This window comes from Myxocyprinus asiaticus, chromosome 20, assembly GCF_019703515.2.
Source record: "Myxocyprinus asiaticus isolate MX2 ecotype Aquarium Trade chromosome 20, UBuf_Myxa_2, whole genome shotgun sequence".
NCBI lineage: Eukaryota > Metazoa > Chordata > Actinopteri > Cypriniformes > Catostomidae > Myxocyprinus > Myxocyprinus asiaticus.
In genome coordinates, this window is record NC_059363.1 from 18,895,360 (window position 1) to 18,916,968 (window position 21,609).

Below are 21,609 nucleotides of genomic sequence, written 5' to 3' on the forward strand. Positions count from 1 at the left end.
CAGCTTTAAATAAAACTCAGCCCTCTGACTCTCTCTACAACAGTTGGATCAATGTTTCTGGCGCATGCAGCATCAGGCATAACCCATTAATTTCCCATGTACATATTCACACAGACTGGCAAGTTTCCAGCAGGTTGGGATCGAATAAGGTGCTCTTCGTGCTAAATACATGCTAATACAACCTTGATCAAACATCTTTTGTATATGGAGATTGCAGCCCTGCCAGAGACTGACAGTACCAAACCCAGCATGAAAATACAACTGGGCTCTCTCTCCAAAACCTCAACAATGATCTCTCCATAAAGCAGCAGGACATTAGAATATGAATAAACTGTGTCAGAAAATGCAACAGCTGAGCAGACAGGGCTATGCCAGGACCTGAAGAGGCTTTGTTTTTTCTTTTTTTTTTTTTTTTCTTTTTTTTAAGGTTTTCACTGCTTAATCAACCAATTCCAGTTCCTTTGAGTATTTATCTGCAAAGAAAAAAATCTTATTAAACAAAATGAGAGAGATTGCAACCATCTGTCCAGCTGCTTTGGAAAACTATGGGTCTCTTTGACTTCCTACCAGGAATATGTCCCCTCAAACTTACAAAAAATAAAGTTGTGTGCAATGTCCTAATGTATGATATCAATAATTAAGAATGACTGAGTGTAAATGTGTGTGCATTAACACGCCAGACTGCACAAGCACACATCATAGGCGTAAGAGAACACACACATCTCATAAACTACATCTCAATGTACACAAACACACACAAACTATAAACTATTTGTCAGTGCTGATTGTGTAACTATGCAGTATTTCATGTTTAAAAAAAAACTCATGAATCCAAACGTCAACAAAAATCAACACATTTTCAATTGCAAATGTATTAGTGTGGGTGTGGTCTAAAACAGGACCGACAATCGTATTTTGTTGTGTGAACTTAGCCTCTGAGATGCCAGGCATATTGGGAAGCATTCAGTAACTGCATTTTTGCCGAACCTCACTGGCGAACCTAAAATATTGACAGGGCATGGAAGGGCCAGTATCAAAAATCTAATATTCATATCCTGCCTACTGTCTGACTGGAAATCCAGTTACGGAAGATGCAAAAAGTCTCTGGCATAAAAACAGGCCACAGAAGAACTTGTTAAAAACTTGCAAGCAAACTGCAGAATATTCTCTGCAGCAGGAGAGATTGAGCAGAGCAGTGTTTCTGGACTCTTGGGTGACCAATCATGACCAGTGCCAAATTTATCCATTGTGTCTTCCTGAAATAAAAACTGTTCATTAACCACTGCCAGTTCCCAGTAACATTGATGGACAGGGTTTGTGGAACACACCCCATTATAAAGCTCATTTGCAGAAATTGGATAAATTTGAGCCTAAATATATATAATTAACTGATTTGCATTTATCTTTAAATGTAAATGAGCCATTTGCTGAGTTTTTTTCTGTACTGGACTACTAAGTGCGTAGTGTCAGTCTCACCCACTGCAGCACATCTGCAGATCACATTTTCACATATCATAAATGCATTAAGAAAGTGTTCCTTCCTTTTGGGGGGGGGGGGGCATGGCTGACTACCACCCCTGGAGTTGAATCCAGGGCGTGCCAAGTGACTCCGTCCAGGTCTCCTAAGCAACCAAATTGGCCCTGTTGCTAGGGAGAGTAGAGTCACATGGGGTAACCTCCTCGTGGTCACCATATGTGGTTCTCGCTCTCGGTGGGGTGCATGGCGAGTTGTGCGTGGATGCCCCGGAGAATAGCGTGAAGCCCTACACGCGCTATGTTTCCGCAGTAACGCACTCAACAAGCCAAGTGATAAAATGCGTAGATTTACGGTCTCAGACGCTAAACCCATGGCATGAGTTTGGGACACTATCCAATTTGATGGGAATGTTTGGGAAACCTGTTTGGAGTTGGTTTTTTAAACTTATGTAATGCAATTAATTTCTGAGTGAGAAAAAAAAAAAAGTAGGGTGGAACTTTTATCCATTGGGAATTGATTGGATTGTGAAAAGTGGGGTTTTCTATACCAGAACGGAGCCTAAATACCTAAATAGCTATTTGGCTATTGGTTAAAATTAACCAATTACCTGCACAGCCTCGGTGACCACAATGGAATAGGAAAGTTATTACATTGTGATGAAAGATTATGAAGACTAACATAACATGCACAGATGAGTTGTGCACAAAAGACCAGAAACATGTATTTAGAAAGTAAATAGGGTCCATTTTAATTTCATGTTCACTTTAAAACTGATCATCTTCAGCTAAAATGCACTAGCTGAAAACATCAAACATAAAAAAAATAATAAAAGACAGCTTGCTGCTAGCTGAAGATGAACATCAGTTGAACATAGTTTGTACTAGTAAATTTCCAAAACACTCTAAAAAAAAAAAAAAAAGAGAGCTGAAAAAGATCTGAAACTAGCAAGAAAAAAAGGTAATGGATGCTAAATGCTCTTCATTGTATTATGCCAGAATTATGTACCAGAGGCATGTAATTGTTCTCTGATTATGCTTTTGATTATGATAATTATTCATGCACTTTCCAATCTGTAACAAGGGAAAATTGTGTCCATAGCAGTGCAAAATAACTCCCTCACTCTCAGACACCCACCCACACAAAATAAGAGTAAAATAGATGAATCTTACCTGATGAGCCATTTGTAAAGCCCCACGTCAAAGTGTCTGAAAAGCAAAAGACAGTAATGAGTGAGCTCAGGGGTTAAACAACCAGCACAGACGAAAAGAGAGGTAAAATCTGCATAAACGAAACACTTGAGAAAACCATTTTAATTAATCTCATGGGACAAACGTGGCATTTTCTGAGACAGTCACAGTGCTGGGACACGTTTTCTCAAAAGCACCTGATTTCAGAACAGTTCTGCTGTTTGTTTAGTTCAGCTGTAGCCTGACACTGGGTTTTGGAGCAAGTCTGATATATGTGTAATTAGTGAAATAAAACACACAACTTAAGGTAATACTCATGTCTGTAAAACAAACGGTAGGGTTTGTATTTTGTGCAAACCGCTAGAGCATGATCTATTGTAATAGTGACGCTTGCCTTAGCAACTAAAAATATATTTCGTTTTACTTATCAGTGAATTTTCGGCTTCAGCACCTGAAAAGCTGCTTTAACCCTCATGCACTGTTTGGACATTTTCTACCAAAATCAATTTTGTTTCTTCAATAAAACTGGTTTCCTTTATCTGACGGGTACGAGACTTGGTGACTTTTTGTCCATTTGATATCTGAACACACACAAAGAAATTGGAGTTGATTCGATCAGTCTAAGTAGTAGAAAAAAGTTCCACTTGTACTGTTCTCAGTCAAAAGTGACTGCCATAGGAAATGAATGGGAAACAATAAAAATCACAGATTTTTTTTCATTATTTATTATATAAAATCTAAAAAACAGCCACAATGCAGAAAAAACACACAGACATGAAGGGGTGAAACTACCAAACATCAAGGATGCAAAACACAAACATACACAAACATACAAACACAAAAAACTGAACTGGTCAGACTATAAAACATATTTTTTTATTTTTATTTTTTTATTTGTCAAAATAAATCAGCCACAATGCAGAACACACACACACCAAAATGAATTTGTAAGACCATAACACATCTACAATGCTGAACACACACACACACCTTGTTACAACCAGGGATAAATTAGGTTATTACTTGTTATTCTACTCATTTCAGGTATGCAAAAACTGACAAAAATAACCTCAAACAAATCAAACAAAATGCTTAACTTTGACAAAAGTAGTCTTTGATAATGTTTAAATTTATATTAAATTTATGAGGATTGGTTCAGTATTTGAGAAATTATAAGTAAAAAAAGTAAATTTTCAAGCTCAAGGTGATATAGGTAAATAAATTAGTAAATAAAATAAAAAAGGTCTAAATACAACCCCCCCCCCCACACACACACACACAAAATGCACAACTTTAGTGCTTTTACTTTATTTAGAGTTGTTACATTTCTTTCATAACAATTAAAATAATTACACATTATTGTTTCCAGTAACAACTGGAACATGATTTAATGATGAACAGTGCATAAGGGTTAAGAAGATCTCAGTTATTAACAGCTGTATAAGTAAATTAAAACTGAAATAAAATGAACTGAAACTAATAGCTTGGTCTTCAGAAAATTAGACAAATCAATACAGTCCTTTTTGGTTTATACTTGATCTAATATGTTTCTAACAAACAAGAAGTCACACTGAGCTCTCTCCTGTTTCACTGATCACACAGGGTGTCTCTATCTTTGACCAATGTAGCTCATGTCAAAACATCATGACAGAAAAATATAGACCCTGACTCTTTTGTAACTCTCAATTTGTTTCCCAGCAGGACTTTCTCACCCTCCTCACCTCCTCCTGTTTTGCTGAGCAGGTGTGATCAGACTTATCTGTTCTCTAGGAGTGAACACAGGTCATCACTTTAGCCATATATACGTATTCTTATTGTTATCCGCACATACATCCCTCTTTCCTATCTGACCTTGTACATGATGCTATATGGAATATTACTGATGGTAAAAAATATTGTACTGTGGGTGTGCGGACGGACGGACGGATGTAATTCAAATGGATCAGGAAGTGGACCTGGATCTGGAGACTCCTTGGATGAGCTGATGCTTAGACTAGAGAGACCATCACCTCATCCAATTAGAGCGAACACACACTTTGAATTTGACACCAACAGACGCTATTTAGTCCAAACACACAGACCCCAGAGACAGCAGTAAAGAGCTGTGCTGCTTGCTTCTAAAAACAAGCCTGTATTAAGAGAAGCCGACACGTGCCAGCTGATGGTAGCTAACATGTTGGAGAGTTCTGACATGAAGTTTTCATGAGCCCATAGACTGGCAACAATCAAAGTCATCAGTAATTATTTAAAAGCCAGACAGTGAACGGTTTACAAGAGAACCAGTTACATCACAAAAATGTTGGACCGGAGAGAGACTTAAGGCTTGCGTATACTTTCTTTGTGCTTTATTTATTTATTTTTTTTGCGTGCCGGATCATCTCACACACGGTTGAGTGCTCAGCCTTTCAAATTATACTCTTATTTGAAGCGAGCAAATACAAATGCATATAATGCATGCACACTATGACTGCTTTTTGATACTTTTTTAAAACAGTCAACGGCAGGCGCATGTTGAGAAAGTCTGGGCCGATGAAGACTATGTTGATGACGAAATTTGCATCAAGCATACTCTGCAGGATCTAATCTGGAACATGGGAAAACCGAATTATACTTTGGCCTTTAGAGTGAGACAAAACAAGAGAGAGAGAGTATGTGTGTGTTTTGAGGGGGGTTGGTTGGGTCTGGTATACATAATGACTCCTAAATCTAATTGTCCAGGACCATTTGATTCATTCCTGCACTTCCCAGCATTCATTAGCAACTATTGATGAAATCTGCCTGAGCTCTGGGGAAATAAAGTCATCCGAGAAAGCACCGGGAACAGGCTAAGAAGAAGTAATATTGCCTCAATTCTAAATTAATGAAACAATATGTGAAGTCTTTAAAGTTGTGCACAACTTTATCATTTAAGGCCTAAAACATACTGTACTTAAGTATGCAAATGCAAACACGAATCCTTGGCTAACATACTGCATGCCCATGGTCCCGTTGAACATACCTGTGCAATGTTTCATTACTATGCCAGTAATAAATCTCAGTACTCAAGGGGGTGACAGAGTTACCTTCATATGTCTATCTCATTAGATTGGATGTGTTATTACTCAGATAGCTATCTATAAATGTTTAACAAGATCTTAATTGCTCAGCAAGATTTTCTTCAAACTGTAGCTCCGCCATGACAGTAGTTGACCTGAAGGGGAAAACTGACAGTAGAAGTAGAGTTGATGCTTATGCCCGCTAGAAGGCAGTACACGTACTTGCGTTGTTATAAATTGGACTCCAACACATTTCGAAATGCAACAACATGTGAATCGACCTTGCACAGCTAGAAGTGTCTGCATTCACCATAAGAGTGCATTGGGCCTTAAAAAACACATTAAGAAAGCTGCCACTCGTTTTAATTTAATTCAGTTCAGTTTGTCTATGTGACTCCACTAGATGCACTGCGGAGCTATTAAAACATACTGTACGTAGAGGATAAACTAAGCTGGAATCTCATGTGAGTTGTCATTCCAAAGTACATGAGTCAGATAGTGATTCATGAGACTGAAAGTGGGATTCAAATTGTAAATATCCTGTTGTTTTCCTCCAGAAAGGGCTACTTCAAGCCTCTTCAGAGATCATCTGACAAAAATGGCCTGACAAAAACTGTTTGTAAACACAGGATACCCATGGCTCAAAGATACAGCGTTTCCCATGATGCCACTAAACTACAGGTGGGCTGCCCATTTATGATGAAGAGGACGAAGAGCAATTTAAAACTGGCCATGTGAGATTCTCACCTCATTTATGCACGTGTGTGTGATGGAGGATTTACTTAGCGATACTTTGGGGACAAATTTGTCACCCACATGAAGTCATGAGCAGCAATTCTCATTTTCTCTTATTAACCCCCCTATAATTGGATACTTTCACTCATGGAATCAATGAATCAATGACTGCATTTACAGTATATGCACATCAATATGCTGATAACTACCAAAAATCAGCCTATTCAAAAAATTTGACAATACAAGAAATCCGCATTTACATGAGATTTGAAATCATCGGGTTATTCTCTGCTTTTGACGTTAACATTTACACAGTGTTTACATGCAATGAGACATAGGGGCAATGAGCAAAAATCAGTGGTCGGTTTATTCTTAAAGGAACGTTCCGGGTTCAATACAAGTTAAGCTCAATCAACAACATTTGTGTCATAATGTTGATTACCACAAAAACAAAAATTCAACTCATCCCTCCTTTTCTTAAAAAAAAAAAGAAAAAAAAAAAAGAAAAAACATAGGTTCCAGAGGCACTTACAATGGAAGTGAATGCGGACAATTAAAGTTAATGTGGCCAATTTTTGAAGGTTTAAAGGCAAAAATGTGAAGCTTACATTTTTATAAAGGCATTTACATTAATTCTTCTGCTAAAACTCATGTATTATTTGAACTGTAAAGTTGTTTAAATCATATTTTTTACAGTCATTTTAGGGTTTCAGGGTTTGTTGACATTACATCGTAATGGCAACAAAGTTGTAAAATTGGCTGTAACTTTACACAGAAAAGGTTAGTAAGTGATTTTATCACACTAAAATCATGTTAACACGTATATTGTTTATGTCTTGGGGCTATACTTTTGAAAAAGTGAGTATTTTTACATTCAAAAATTGGCCACTTTCACTTCAGTTGTAAGTGCCTCACTGTAACCCAGATTTTTGCTTTTTTTTTTTTTTTTTAAGAAAAGGAGGGGCAAGGGTAGCTGGGTAGCTCAGTGGTAAAGACGCTGGCTACCACCCCTGGAGTTCGCTAGTTCGAATCCCAGGGTGTGCTGAATGACTCCAGCCAGGTCTCCTAAGCAACCAAATTGGCCCGGTTGCTAGGGAGGGTAGAGTCACATGGGGTAACCTCCTCGTGGTCGCTATAATGTGGTTTGTTCTTGGTGGGGCGCGTGGTGAGTTGAGCGTGGTTACCACGGTGGATGGCGTGAAGCCTCCACACACGCTATGTCTCAGTTGACGGTCTCAGACGCGGAGGCAACTGGGATTCGTCCTCTGCCACCCGGACTGAGGCGAATCACTACACGACCACAAGAACTTAAAAAGCACATTGGGAATTAGGCATTCCAAATTGGGAGAAAAAGGGGAAAAAATCCCAAAAAAAGAAGAAAGAAAAAAGAAAAGGAGGGGCAGGTCAAAATAAATTTTTGTGGTAATCAATTAGCCCACAAATGCTGTCGATTAAGCTTAACTTGTATTGAACACGGAACATTCCTTTAAGCCATTTATGACTGTTCCTCGGAAAGGAAAACCATAAAAGGAGTTTACATGAGCTTACACAGCCTAAACTGTGTAAGATCGTGCATATAAACACACTCAGTGGTGACTGTGAATACAGTATTTCTGCAATGACACTGCAACTGAAAACTAATGCTTTTGCATTATGCTGAATTCCAAAATGACTGCCATACCAACCAGCGCAACATAAAAATTAGTGCACCTTTAATTAAAATGATCTTTATATAAAACAATAGAAGTCTATAGTATGTTCTGGTTTAAATGTAGGACATACCAATTTAACAAGTAAACGTGTGTGTGTGCATGTGAGTACTGAGAGTGATTAGAAAGCTATAGGAAGGAGTCAGAAGGATGGTATAGAGCTACACATACTGTGTGTGTGTATTGATGTTGATCTAAATGAACAATGTTTTATAGCAACCTATAAACCTTCCAACTGTCGTAAACCCAGGCCATGTGTTAAATAAATCACACACATGTACACACAGCAACATATACACACATCCACGCATGTGTGCACACAGACACATACAAGCACACACACAGGCAGCCATCTCCAGTATTAACTCCACACTAATAACTCTCTTGAATGCAGCCAAGAGGGACATAGTCCTTCAATTGCCCTCTCTCTCTTTCATAACATCTCTGTGTTTCTCTCTCTTGTTCTCTCCCTGTAGGACATTTGCACTATAATCAGAGTTGTGTCAGTTTTGCTGTCCTGCAGTGTGGGGTGCTGTCTTCACACTTTATGGTGCATCCGGACAGTTCTGAACCATTAGATGTATGTGTGTGCGTTGATCCAGCCTTGGGGTCAATGGGTGTCGAAGTATATCAGGGTTTTTGAGAGAGTTGGGGCTATACTGAGCTGTAAGAAAAAGTGTGAGTGTGTGTGTGTTTGCACTCTTTGGGTCCAGAGGAGCTGAGCTCTCTTGCTCCTTTCAGGATTGAGGCCAGACGGGGTCTTACAGCAGATCCTGCTATAGTCTCCAGCACACGTCTGTTTCCTTACAGCTCTCATTCATCACACTCTAAACTCCATCACCTTCAGCACCACTCACACACACATGCACACTGGTGTTTAACCTTTCCAGCTTTCATAGTCTCAGCAGCTGTCTGCTGGGCAGTTCTGCTGATAAACACAAAACACGCAGGATTACACAGAAAACAGAAGACAGTGTCACACTGTCCAAGATACAGTGAAGGCTAATGAGTACTCTTTGATGTTTTAGCTTGGGAATATTAACTTAATATCACTTTTATCTTTAAGGCAAACAGAATGTTGCACAAAGATTTACCAAGGTAACCATATTTTGTGCTAGTTATTGTTACTACTGTAAATTGTAAAAGTAGTAACAATACTAATTTTGAGGAGTGCATGAAGATGAACCATTCTGAAGCAACTTGCAGTGTTCTTCGTATGCGGTGGTTCGTGCCAAACTCCCACGAAAATATAAGACTTATAAGAGTTATATATTACTATTGCACAATATAACATAATATAGAATAACACATTATAATATATTATTATATGATGTGACATATGATATGATAGCTGTGCAATATTTTCCAAGTTTTTACAGCTTTGAAAGAAATCATACTGTATACCCATCCATCCAAGATAAATATAGATAAATGTAAGGTGTGTCAGGGTTAGTCAACTGGTGGCCCGCTGGCCAAATCCGGCACGCCAATCATTTTTATCTTACCCTTCGACTGATTTTTGATCAAATTGCCTTGCAGGCTGAAATACTAGGGCGCACTCTGCACAAAACTCAGATTTCACAGGCACGAGCAATAGCATTCAACGGTGAGCTTAACAACAATAGCAATCAGCCGTCATCAGTTGTCCAGTCCGGAGCACGTGTTTAAGCTTTTCTGGACATAGTTTAGTTACAATGCTCTGCTAAACATGGATCGCACCATTTAAGTTAGCATTTAATCGCATCTCATTCAATCAAATTTATTTATGTAAATTGCTTAGCTGTGTGGAGTGTGGTCAAATCTACAAATGTTGAAAATGACCACCGCAGTTGTTACAGAAACAGTGTCAGCTCAAATGCACATAATAAGCAACAAAAGATAAAATGATGAAAACCGAACGTTCAAAGAAAATGTGCAAATTGCTTTTATTCACTATTCTTAAAGTGTTAAACAGGCATGTCTCATCTGTTCAAGGTCTGTAGTACTCGTAAAAAAGTGATAACGTTAAACTTAACCTGTAAATATCCTGATTATATTTGGTTCTATATAAAGTTGTGAGTCAGTCCTCTCAATCAAGATCTGCACACAAATCTGGCTTCTGCACTGGCTATTGTACGCAAATTCACTAATTTTTCGCTCATTGAATGGGATGACACTGTATAATAGAGAAAAGCAAAGAAGAATAGATTTTAAATTAAATTAAATATCATACCATATACAGTTGTGCTCAAAAGTTTGCATACCCTGGCAGAAATTGTGAAATTTTGGCATTGATTTTGAAAATATGACTGATTATGCAGAAAGTTTTTTATTTAAGGATAGTGATCATATGAAGCCATTTATTATCACATAGTTTTTTGGCTCCTTTTTAAATCATAATGATAACAGAAATCACCCAAATGGGCCTGATCAAAAGTTTACATACCCTTGAATGTTTGGCCTTGTTACAGAAACACAAGGTGACACACACAGGTTTAAATGGCAATTAAAGGTTAATTTCCCACACCTGTGGCTTTCAAAATTGCAATTAGTGTTTGTGAATAAATAGTCAATGAGTTTGTTGGCTCTCACGTGAAACACTGAGCAGGCTAGATCCTGAGCCATGGGGAGCAGAAAAGAACTGTCAAAAGACCTGCGTAACAAGGTAATGGAACTTTATAAAGATGGAAAAGGATATAAAAAGATATCCAAAGCCTTGAAAATGCCAGTCAATACTGTTCAATCACTTATTAAGAAGTGGAAAATTCAGGGATCTCTTGATACCAAGCCAAGGTCAAGTAGACAAAGAAAGATTTCAGCCACAACTGCCAGAAGAATTGTTCGGGATACAAAGAAAAACCCACAGGTAACCTCAGGAGAAATACAGGCTGCTCTGGAAAAAGACGGTGCGGTTGTTTCAAGGAGCACAATATGACGATACTTGAACAGAAATGAGCTGCATGGTCGAGTTGCCAGAAAGAAGCCTTTACTGCGCCAATATCCACAAAAAGCCTGGTTACAATATGCCCGACAACACCTTGACATGCCTCACAGCTTCTGGCACACTGTAATTTGGAGTGACAAGACCAAAATAGAGCTTTATGGTCACAACCATAAGCGCTATGTTTGGAGAGGGGTCAACAAGGCCTACAGTGAAAAGAATACCATTCCCACTGTGAAACATGGTGGTGGCTCACTGATGTTTTGGGGGTGTGAGCCCTAAAGGCACGAGGAATCTTGTGAAAATTGATGGCAAGACGTATGCAGCATGTTATCAGAAAATACTAGCAGACAATTTGCATTCTTCTGCACGAAAGCTGCGCATGGGACACTCTTGGACTTTCCAGCAAGACAATGACCCTAAGCACAAGGCCTCCAGTGGTTACAGCAGAAAAAGGTGAAGGTTCTGGAGTGGCCATCACAGTCTCCTGACCATAATATCATCGAGCCACTCTGGGGAGATCTCAAACGTGCGGTTCATGCAAGACGACCAAAGACTTTGCATGACCTGGAGGCATTTTGCCAAGACGAATGGGCAGCTATACCACCTGCAAGAATTTGGGGCCTCATAGACAACTATTACAAAAGACTTGCTAAAGGGGGCAATACACAGTATTAAGAACTATGCAGACTTTTGAACAGGGGTCATTTCATTTTTTTCTTTGTTGCCATGTTTTGTTTTATGATTGTGCCATTCTGTTATAACCTACAGTTGAATATGAATCCCATAAGAAATAAAAGAAATGTGTTTTGCCTGCTCACTCATGTTTTCTTTAAAAATGGTACATATATTACCAATTCTCCAAGGGTATGCAAACTTTTGAGCACAACTGTAGTAATATCATTACATATAGTAATATCATTGTACTTTATGGCACCATATTCATATACATTGGTATTTACATGGAATTCCAAGGTACTTCAAAGAATACCATGGTATTACCATAATTGCAGTATCCATAAAAAACATGGTATTACCCTGGTACCATGTTTAAAAAAAGTGGTAATACCACTATTGTAAATTTTTTAAGTGAAATATGAAAGTGAGCAAATATAAGGCAACAAATTAGCCTTCATAACCTTTTAATGTCAGTAATGTGCATTTCTTCTTATTTTTAAGGAGTTTGAAGCCAAATGCAGACACAAAAGTCTGCAAATTTAAAACTCTGTTGGAGTTGCCTAGGAGACCATTCCAGAGCTTTCAAGCTGCAATGCTGTTTATGTTCATGAAGCTTTTAGACTAAAATCCAATCAGCTGGTAGGAGGCCTGCATGTATGAGCCTGTTTTACATCCTCTCACGGGACATCAGAGCGCTCCGCTTCCTGAGAGAAGCCCAACACACAATCCTGTACACTTAACTATTCAAGATAGAGGAACCGTAGCCACTATAGACATTGAGGAGGACACATCCTTCACCAATATTCAATCAGTATTGATTGATCTCAATCAATAAGGGTTTTTTATTGAACAATTCTTAAACTTTAACATTTGGTTTTGAATAAAGCTTGGTAACATACTGTCAAGACCTCTGTGACATAAAAAAGGAGATGGCATGAATCACAATATGTTGCCATATTGTGAATGTGTACAGTTGTAAGTATATGTCAGTGAGTCTTAAGCTCTTCCACCAAATCGTTTCATAGTTTAAATCAATCAAGAGTGCTTGGAGCACAGCTCTGCCCCCTGCTGGTATACAGATGTAGTTCAGGAGGCAGCTGAACCACCTCAAAATCTTAACTACTAAAGAGATGGGGGAACAGACATGGGACAGAGGGACAGAGTGCCAAAGTGTGTGTGTGTGTGTGTGTGTGTGTTTTACCTCCACATCCCAGTGAAGCTGTACATGATGCTGACACAGCGTGGTAACGTGGGCGGGTCTAATCCGTCCAGCTTGACCAGCAGAGCCACAGTTCCAAACAAGACCAGATACTTCACATAGAAAAACTGTACTAAAGCAAGAGCCAAGCCACCTGCAGGTGAAAGAGAGAGCAAGAAATACAGAGTGAAAGAGAGAGCGAGAGATACAGACAGAGAGAGATAGAGAGGGAGAGGAAATCACTTACACAGCTGTTAAATGATTTGAAACAGTATAAAGCGGCCATGTGTTTGATCTCTCTCACAGACATTTGCCCTTTAAACAGTTGAAATGACACAGTTGTCCAGTGACATGCTCTTCCACTCTACATCCGAATTTGTGTCTAGGGTCCCTCTCAGCCCCCAGAGAGCATTAAAAGGGGCAAAATGAGCTTCACATATCATTTTGAGTCTATCACTCGGGGTTTGCGCACGTGTGACGTCCTCCACTGGTCCAGGGAGAGTTTTTACTGATTTATGTGAAGTTGATATGAAATACTTTTGGACTGTTCATATTTGGACTGTCTTGCCATGTAACACCCTGTACTCCATCAAAAACTGTTAATTAAAAGTATTAATCATGTAGCTTTAATGACCTCATATTAATTGAAAGACTACAATGGGAATTTTGTACTTTTAAAAATTAATGTCACATTTTAAAATGAATTTCAAATGGCAAAATTGATTGTTCAAGGAATAGTTCACCCAAAAATGAAAATTCTCTCATCATTTACTCACCCTTATGCCATCCCTGATGTGTATGACTTTCTTTCATCTGCTGAACTCAAATGAAGATTTTTAGAAGACTTTCTCAGCTCTTATGGCCCATACAATTCAAGTGAATGGGTGCCAACATTTTGAAGCTCCAAAAATCACACAAGTCAGCATAAAAGTAACAGGTGTGTGTGAGAAACTGATCACTTTTACATTCTACGACATGATTCATATTCTTCATGGATATCACCCGTTATTGGGCAGGGAGAAGAATTTCAAGCAAAAAAGGACTTAAATATTGATCTGTTTGATTGATTGTTTCTAACCCACACCTATCATACCGCTTCTGAAGATATGAATTAAAATAGTGTAGTCGTATGGATTACTTTTATGATGCCTTTATGTGCTTTTTTGAGTGTCAAAATTTTGGCACCCATTTGCTTGCATTGTATGGACCTAGAGAGCTGAAATATTCTTCCAAAAATCTTAATTTGTGTTCAGCAGAAGACAAAAAGTCATACACATCTGGGATGGCTTGAGAGTGAGTAAAAGATGAGAGAATTTTCATTTTAGGGTGAATTAACCCTTTAAAGAAATTGTGACCAGTTCCACAGCCCAAGATATATACTCCTTTTATATTTATATATATACATTTTAAAATACAATCTTGATATTGATAAAGGCCCAAGGACAAGATATGGATTATCTGTCCTTAAATTAGATTATTAGATTAATTTATTTGGTTCTAAATTTATAAAGCAATATCATGCTCATCCTCTCTAGTCATCACTTTTTATTCACCTCTCTCTGCGCTCTTTCTCTCTCTGTGTAAGTGTGTGTCACAGGAAACTGAGAATGGCATCGTTCTACTCCTATATCCCATCGGTACGGAGCTAAAAGCTTTCAAATATAGGAGAGAATAGAGAATTTCTGCTGAGAGCCCTTTCTGTTGGAAACACAGGTACAAAGTGGCGATAATGACTCGATGCTCCAATGTGCTGCTGTTTAGACCCTGCTCTTTCTTGCAGAGTCTGTGTTTCTGGATAAAAGTTCAGGCAGCACAAATCAGCAACTTCCACAGATCAATAGACAGCAAGTGAGGAATTCAGATGGGGCTGCACAGGAGAGCATCTGAAATTGTGTCTGTGTTTCATTGTGAACATCTGTGCAAGAAAATAATGTAATAAACACTTTAACACTCAAAACCCAAAATAACACCAGTTATGCTATGACAGCTTGCATTCATTCTGAAAGAAACACTAATCTGGATAATGACTGAGCAGAAAAGAAATTTGCAAAGAAATTCATTAACACAATGGTTTTCAACATAATTTAAAAAAAAAACATTTTATGTATTTTCCAAGTAAGAAATAATACTAAAACTGCATCTAGTTTTTTGGGAAAATGTTTGAAAGTGTTCATCTGGGACTTTTTTTATAAAGCTGCTTTGGAATGCTACTGTATTTATTATGCAACGCACTGGGCTACACAAACATAAAAAAAAAGGTTTCTCTAATGTAATACTAGTAATAAAAGTAAATATTTGCCAACTAATATTTAATAAGTTATTTTGACTTCAGCACAATGAAAAAAGTTAATTGTGTAATTCTGAATACAACATCTAGTCTTTATAATATCACACTATTTTCCATGCAGTGTAAATGGGATGCCATTAGATTTTAAAAAGGAGGTCCTTTAAAAAGGAATCATCATATTTGGGAGTCCTTGACATAAAAAATGGAAACCACTCATTAGCTGGACCAGGCTCTATTAGGGGTCCCTCAGCTGCCACACCAACTGAACCCTCTTGAGATCCACCAGACACCCTTTCAGTTCTCTGAAAAAACAATGTTAGTTCCTGCAAGAACTCTAAGGACTGTCAATTGTTCCTTTAGTAACTAATAACATAAGGGAAATGTTTTGAGGCTCTTCAAATATCTGTTGAAATTTCTTTAGTACATAATTAGGATATTTGAGGCTCTTTTAAAGGGTGTCTGGTGGATCTCCAGAGGGTTCCACTGGTGTAGCAGCTGAGGAAACCCAAATGGTGCATCGAGTATCTTTACATTTTTACCATGTAACACAGACTTACCAAGTGCCCATGGTGGTAGTATCGCCAGATAGGTTTCGTTGCTCTGGATGGCGTGCATGTACATGAAGTGGATCATGAATTCAGCTAAACACCACCAGACACACACACGCAAGACCCCTGTCATTACATCCACCAGAGACACTTTACACATCGGCCTCTCTATCTGCATAAACAGAGAGGAAAAGAGAGACGTTCTGTTTTAGCAAATCTAATTATCTGATCTAATTTTATGAATCTTCATGCAATGTGTATGTTATGAACGTCTGCCTCCACCTGTTCGCTGAAGTCTCTGTAGGTCATAATGGGTCCATTGTAGAACAGAGGATGATAGAAGCAGTAGGCAATGAGTTTGTAGATCTGAGAAATTAGTGTCTGCAGCCCTTTGTGCTGTAAAAGGGGGCAGTTGTGATTTGGTTCTCCAGCTTGCAGAGGGCACCAACACAGCTCCAGACTAAAGCTAATGCACCGCAAACTGCAAACAGCAATACTGAAAAGCAAGAGGTAGTACTGCTCCTCAGAAGTGTACCAGCCACGCTAGAGAGAGAGAGAGAGAGAGAGAGAGAGAGAGAGAGAGAGAGAGAGAGAGAGAGAACAAAATATATATAAAAAAATAATAATAATTACCGAATGAACACACAAAGCTAAAAATCTGACTTCAGAAAAAAGTAATGAAACTGCATCAATAGGTGCCATTCACACTGAATGCCTATGTGCATCTGTTCTTGCATTTTAAAGGTGCACTCAGTAACTTTTTGCTCGTGTCATCTTGGACTTACAGTGACACCTAGTGGTATGGATGCAGCATCATTCAAAATCAATAGTTTTCAGTTACAGATGCCATTGTAGAAATTCACTATTCACAATCAGCCATGATTCATTTAATCCAAGAGTGAAAGTGTCCAATAACAAGACAGTTACTGAGATAAAGTGAGTAGTGTTCAGCTGGTCATGTGATTCTAAAATGGCAGCCCCCATGAGGGGACCCTCTCAATGTAAAATAAAACAGCTTTTAAAAGGTTACTGATATGACGAGTCCTCATCTCATGTGAGTGGTCATGGTTTTACACATGTTTCAAAATTACAATTAATTTCTTTCGGCGTAAAACTTTTTAATGGGGAAAGAATTACTGAATGCACCTTTAACATGCACGGATGTTTTTGACCGTTGCCCTGCATCTCGTTCAGGAGCGCCACGTTTTTTAGATGCTGAACTAAAATTTTAAAAAATGTGCTGCACTGCATCCAGCTAAATTAGAGCAAGAACACACGTGGTCTGAATGGCCCCTAAGACAGGCCCAGTCAACAGGCCCTGCCCAAGTGCCACTTCCATATCACTTTTATTTTATAAATTAAACACGTCCGCCTCAAGCGTGACAGTAAAGTTTTCAAAACAGCCAACAGCAGCCAACACACACACAGCTTGTCAGCTGGGTTCTCTCTCTCTCTCTGGGGTTCTGGGCAGCATTTTATCTCCCCACCTCTCACTGTGGATATAGAAATCACAATTAGCAGCAATTAATCTCAGGTGAAAACCCTTACCACTTCCTCTCTCTCCCCAGATGAACGCTCGGCCATGCCCTCGCCCCCACATACCCCCACCGCTCAACTCAGGTCGGGGGAACAGCCTGGCCTGGCCTGCCCACTTCTCCCCCTACCCTTTTCTAGAGAGGAAGTCTGCGACCACGGCCTGTGGACCACCTCAAACTTAAACGGCTGGAGTGCAGATATCAACGAGTGATCCGGGCATTGGCATCCTTCATGTGGTGGAGCCACTGGAGCGGGGCATGGTCTGAACAGAGGGTGAATGCTTGTCCCAGCAAATAGTAGTGGAGAGTGAGAACCGCCCACTTGATGGCCAAGCACTCCTTCTCTATGGTGCTGTACTTAGTCTCTCTCATAGAGAGCTTCCGACTAATGTACAGCACCGGGCGCTTCTCCCTCCCCACAGTACAGCACCCAGCCCCCCTGTCTGATGTGTCCGTCTGCAAAACAAATGGGAGAGAGAAGTTATGGGAATGCAGAAGCAGCCCGCCACAAAGTGCAGCTTTTACCTGCGTGAAAGCCTGTTGGCATGGCTCCGTCCACTGGACCGGGTCTGGAGGTCCCTTTTTAGTGAGATCAGTCAGCGGGCTGGTGATATCTGAATAATTACGCATAAACCTTCAATAATAGCCAGCCAGCCCCAGGAACTGTCTCACTTCCTTTTTGGTCTTGGGTCTTAAGCATGTCGCAATTGCTGCGGTTTTATCAATTTGGGGCCGCACTTGCCCATGACCCAAGTGGAACCCAGATGCCGTACCTCCACCCGCCCAATTGCACAATTCTTCGGGTTTGCTGTGAGCCCCGCTCGCCGCAGCGACCTCAGAACTGCCCTCAGATGCTACATGTGCTACTGCCAATCATTACTGTAAATAATGATATCATCCAAATAAGCAGAGGTCTGAGGACTCTGTCCATAAGATGCTGAAACGTAGCTGGGGCCCAAACAAACCGAACGGAAGGGTCACAAATTGGTGCAACCCAAACGGTGTAGAGAAGGCAGTTTTCTCACGGGACATCGGCGTTAAGGGGACCTGCCAGTATCTCTTTGTTAAATCCAGTGTCGAATAAAAGCGAACCGTGCCCAACCGATCGAGCAGTTCGTCAATACGAGGCAATGGATATGCGTCAAATTTCGACACCACATTGACTTTCCTATAATCCACACAGAACCGGAACGAGCCATCGTTCTTAGGTACCAGAACTACCAGGCTGGCCCAATCGCTGTGCGATTTTTCTATTATCCCCATACTGAACATGGACTTTAATTCTTCCCGTACTACCTGTTTTTTTGTGTTTGGGTAACCAGTAGGGCCGACTACGTACCACTACCCCGAAGGTTGTCTCGATGTGGTGTTTTATGAGATTAGTGTGGCCGGGGAGAGGCGAGAACACATCAAAGAAATTCTATTGTAAGCTGGCAACATCCGTACGTTGTGAGAGGTGGTCTCCATAAGGGATAGGGGTGAACTGATTGGCTTTTAGACTCACCTCCGGACCGAGCTCCTTCCTCTCCAGAAGAAGTTACCGTTACCAAGGATACGGGGACCACCTCTCTCCATGGTTTTAGTAGGTTGAGGTGGTAAATCTGATGTGCCCCGCCCCTATTCGTATGCACTACCACCTAATCAACTTCCCCAACTCGCTGTGTGACCTCAAAAGGCCCTTTCGCGAGTAATTTTGAGCTAGATGTGGGAAGCAATACAAGTACTTTCTCTCTCTGTGCAAACTCCCGTAGCTGAGCTCCCCTGTTATCCAGCCAGGTTCTTGCGCATGTATTCTCCTGTGATAGTCGCCCCAGTGTGTGGAGTTTTGCTCTCAGGTCAAGAACGTATTGAATTTAATTTTTTCTCTGTAAAGGTCCCTCCTCCCAATTTTCCTTCATGACGTCTAACACGCCACAGGGCTTACGCCCATATAACTGTTCAAACGGGGAAAACCCAGTGGAGGCTTGCGGGACCCCTCACACTACAAATAACAGGGGTTCGAGCCACTTATCCCAATTCTGAGCATCTTCGTGTACGAACTTACGAATCATGTTTTTTAAGGTCTTATTAAATCATTCGGCCAAGCCGTCCATTTGTGGATGGTACATGCTTGTCCGAATCAATTTAATACTCAATAATTCATAATGCTTGCGTAGTGTACGTGACATGAAAGTAGTGCCCTGATCAATGAGGATTTCTTTCAGAATCCCCACTCGGGAGATTATTCTGAAGAGTGCCTCTGCAACACTACGTGCTGAGATGTTGCGCAGAGGTGCTGCTTCCGGATATCGCACCAGGACTAACACAATGCGATGCCTGCATGCTGTCCCTTCTAATGGCTCGACGAGGTCCATGCCAATTAGTTTGAAAGGAACCTCGATCAACGGAAGGGGGCGCAATGGCGCTTTTGGAGCGGCCGGCAGATTTACCAGATGTCATTCACGGCATGCCGCACACTACCAGCGAACATCCCCGTGAATGCCCAGCCAATAGAAATGGGCCATGAGACGGCTTAGTGTTTTCCCCTGTCTCAAGTGACCTGCCATCGGATTATAATGAGTCACCTGGAATAACATTTCTCAATGTCTCTCGGTACTAACAACTGGTATCTATTTTCCCCTGTGCGAGTGTCCTGTGTCACTCTATACAACCGATCTTTTATAATTGAAAAATATGGATATGTGAGTGCGATGTCCGGCTGAAGACGTTGACCATCAATCACTATCACTTGGTCAAACGCGTGTTTCAGGGTTTCGTCTCGCGACTGCTCTAGAGGGAAATCCCCTACTGGGAATTCACTAAGGGCAGGGGAGGATGACACCTCCCCTTCCCTAGTGTCAGCCTGACGTGGAGCAGACGTAGACGGCCCAGGCCACACCTCCCCAGCCAGAGCTTCGCACATCCCACACCGATTCACTTCCTCACAGGACCCATCCGCACACAGCCCCTTCAATAATAAACGAAAAGTCGGCCAATTAGTTCCCAAAATTAGTGGATGGGTGAGGCACGGAGTAACCACCGCCTCAACATTATGCTTTTGTCCCTGGAACATTATCATGACAGTCACTACAGGATATTCATAAATATCCCCATGCACACACCTCACCTTCACCCGATTATTTGTTTTCAATGCCTGTTTTTAACCAAGGCTTGGTATGTACCCCCTTTAATACTCACGGGTACTTGGTATGTCCCTGCTCGACTGGGGGCAGTCCGTGGGGTGTCGGAGACCCAGATCAAGGCCCCCACCTCCAATACAGGGCACTGCTCTCGGACATGACCTGGCTCCCCGCAACCCCAGCAGACCGTCCCAGGCCTCCGGCCCACACTTCAGGCAGCCGGGAGATTAACTGCTCCGGCACCACTAAGCTGATGACGTCATTGGCGTCGCTGTCTTCCTTGGCCAGCACCCACCGCCGGCAGGCGTCACGGAGCTGCTGAGCAATGGCAAATGGGCGGCCAACCTCGCTCAGCGTCAAGGAGCAGAAATGCTGGCAGTGTTCTTCTGGGCTGCGGCCGACCCATTGCAGGATGGATTTCTTCAACTTCGCATAGTCCAGTAAGTTGGCGACCAGAAGTTGTCGCGCCACAATCTGGGCTTCCCTGGTCAGCAGCGGCAGAATTGTTCCTGCGGCAATTTCAGGGCTTTGGCTGTGTGCTCAAAGATCTCGAGATAGGCCTCCGGTTCATCTTGAGGCCCCATCTTCGTGAGCGGCACGTGAGGGTTTGTTGCTGTCAGGGAACGGTCAGCGGCCGCCGCCTCCTGGGTTACTAAGCTCCGCAGCACCCGCCGGTCCTCTTCTTGGGCCCGAAGGAGCACCTCAAAATGCTGCTGCTGCTCCATGCATAGGTCCACGTGGCCTGGTGGATGCTGGCAAGGGACCTGAAGACTTCCTCCAGCGGCGATGACACCATGGCAGTGTATCCTTCTTCCCCTTTTTCCCGGGTTGCGGCACCAGTGTAATGGTTCAATGAAATGAGGAAGCGGGAAATGTCGATTCAAACTCAGGTATGTCACTTTTATTTTATAAATTAAACACGTCCGCCTCAAGCGTGACGGTAAAGCTTTCAAAACAGCCGACAGCGACAACACACACACACAGCTTGTAAGCTGGGTTCTCTCTCTCTCTCTGGGGTTTTGGGCAGCCTTTTATCTCCCCGCCTCTCACTGTGTACATAGAAATCACAATTAGCAGCAATTCATCTCAGGTGAAAACCCTTACCGCTTCCTCTCTCCCCAGACGAACACTCGGCCATGCCCTCGCCCCCACATAGCGCTTGGGGGCTGTGTCTTGAAGGA

The 21,609-nt window shown here is 41.2% G+C and overlaps 1 protein-coding gene across 1 annotated transcript in view; it reads right to left on the reverse strand.

Moving 5' to 3' along the window:
- The window catches only part of hhat (hedgehog acyltransferase), a 43,136-nt gene that overhangs the window by 15,426 nt on the left and 6,101 nt on the right, over positions 1-21,609 (reverse strand). The window contains exons 6-9 of the mRNA XM_051645770.1: positions 16,057-16,317; positions 15,784-15,946; positions 12,943-13,093; positions 2,647-2,682 (exon numbers count right to left, since the gene is read on the reverse strand). Coding sequence (XP_051501730.1) covers positions 2,647-2,682; positions 12,943-13,093; positions 15,784-15,946; positions 16,057-16,317 — 611 coding nt within the window. The remainder of the gene's footprint in view (positions 1-2,646; positions 2,683-12,942; positions 13,094-15,783; positions 15,947-16,056; positions 16,318-21,609) is intronic.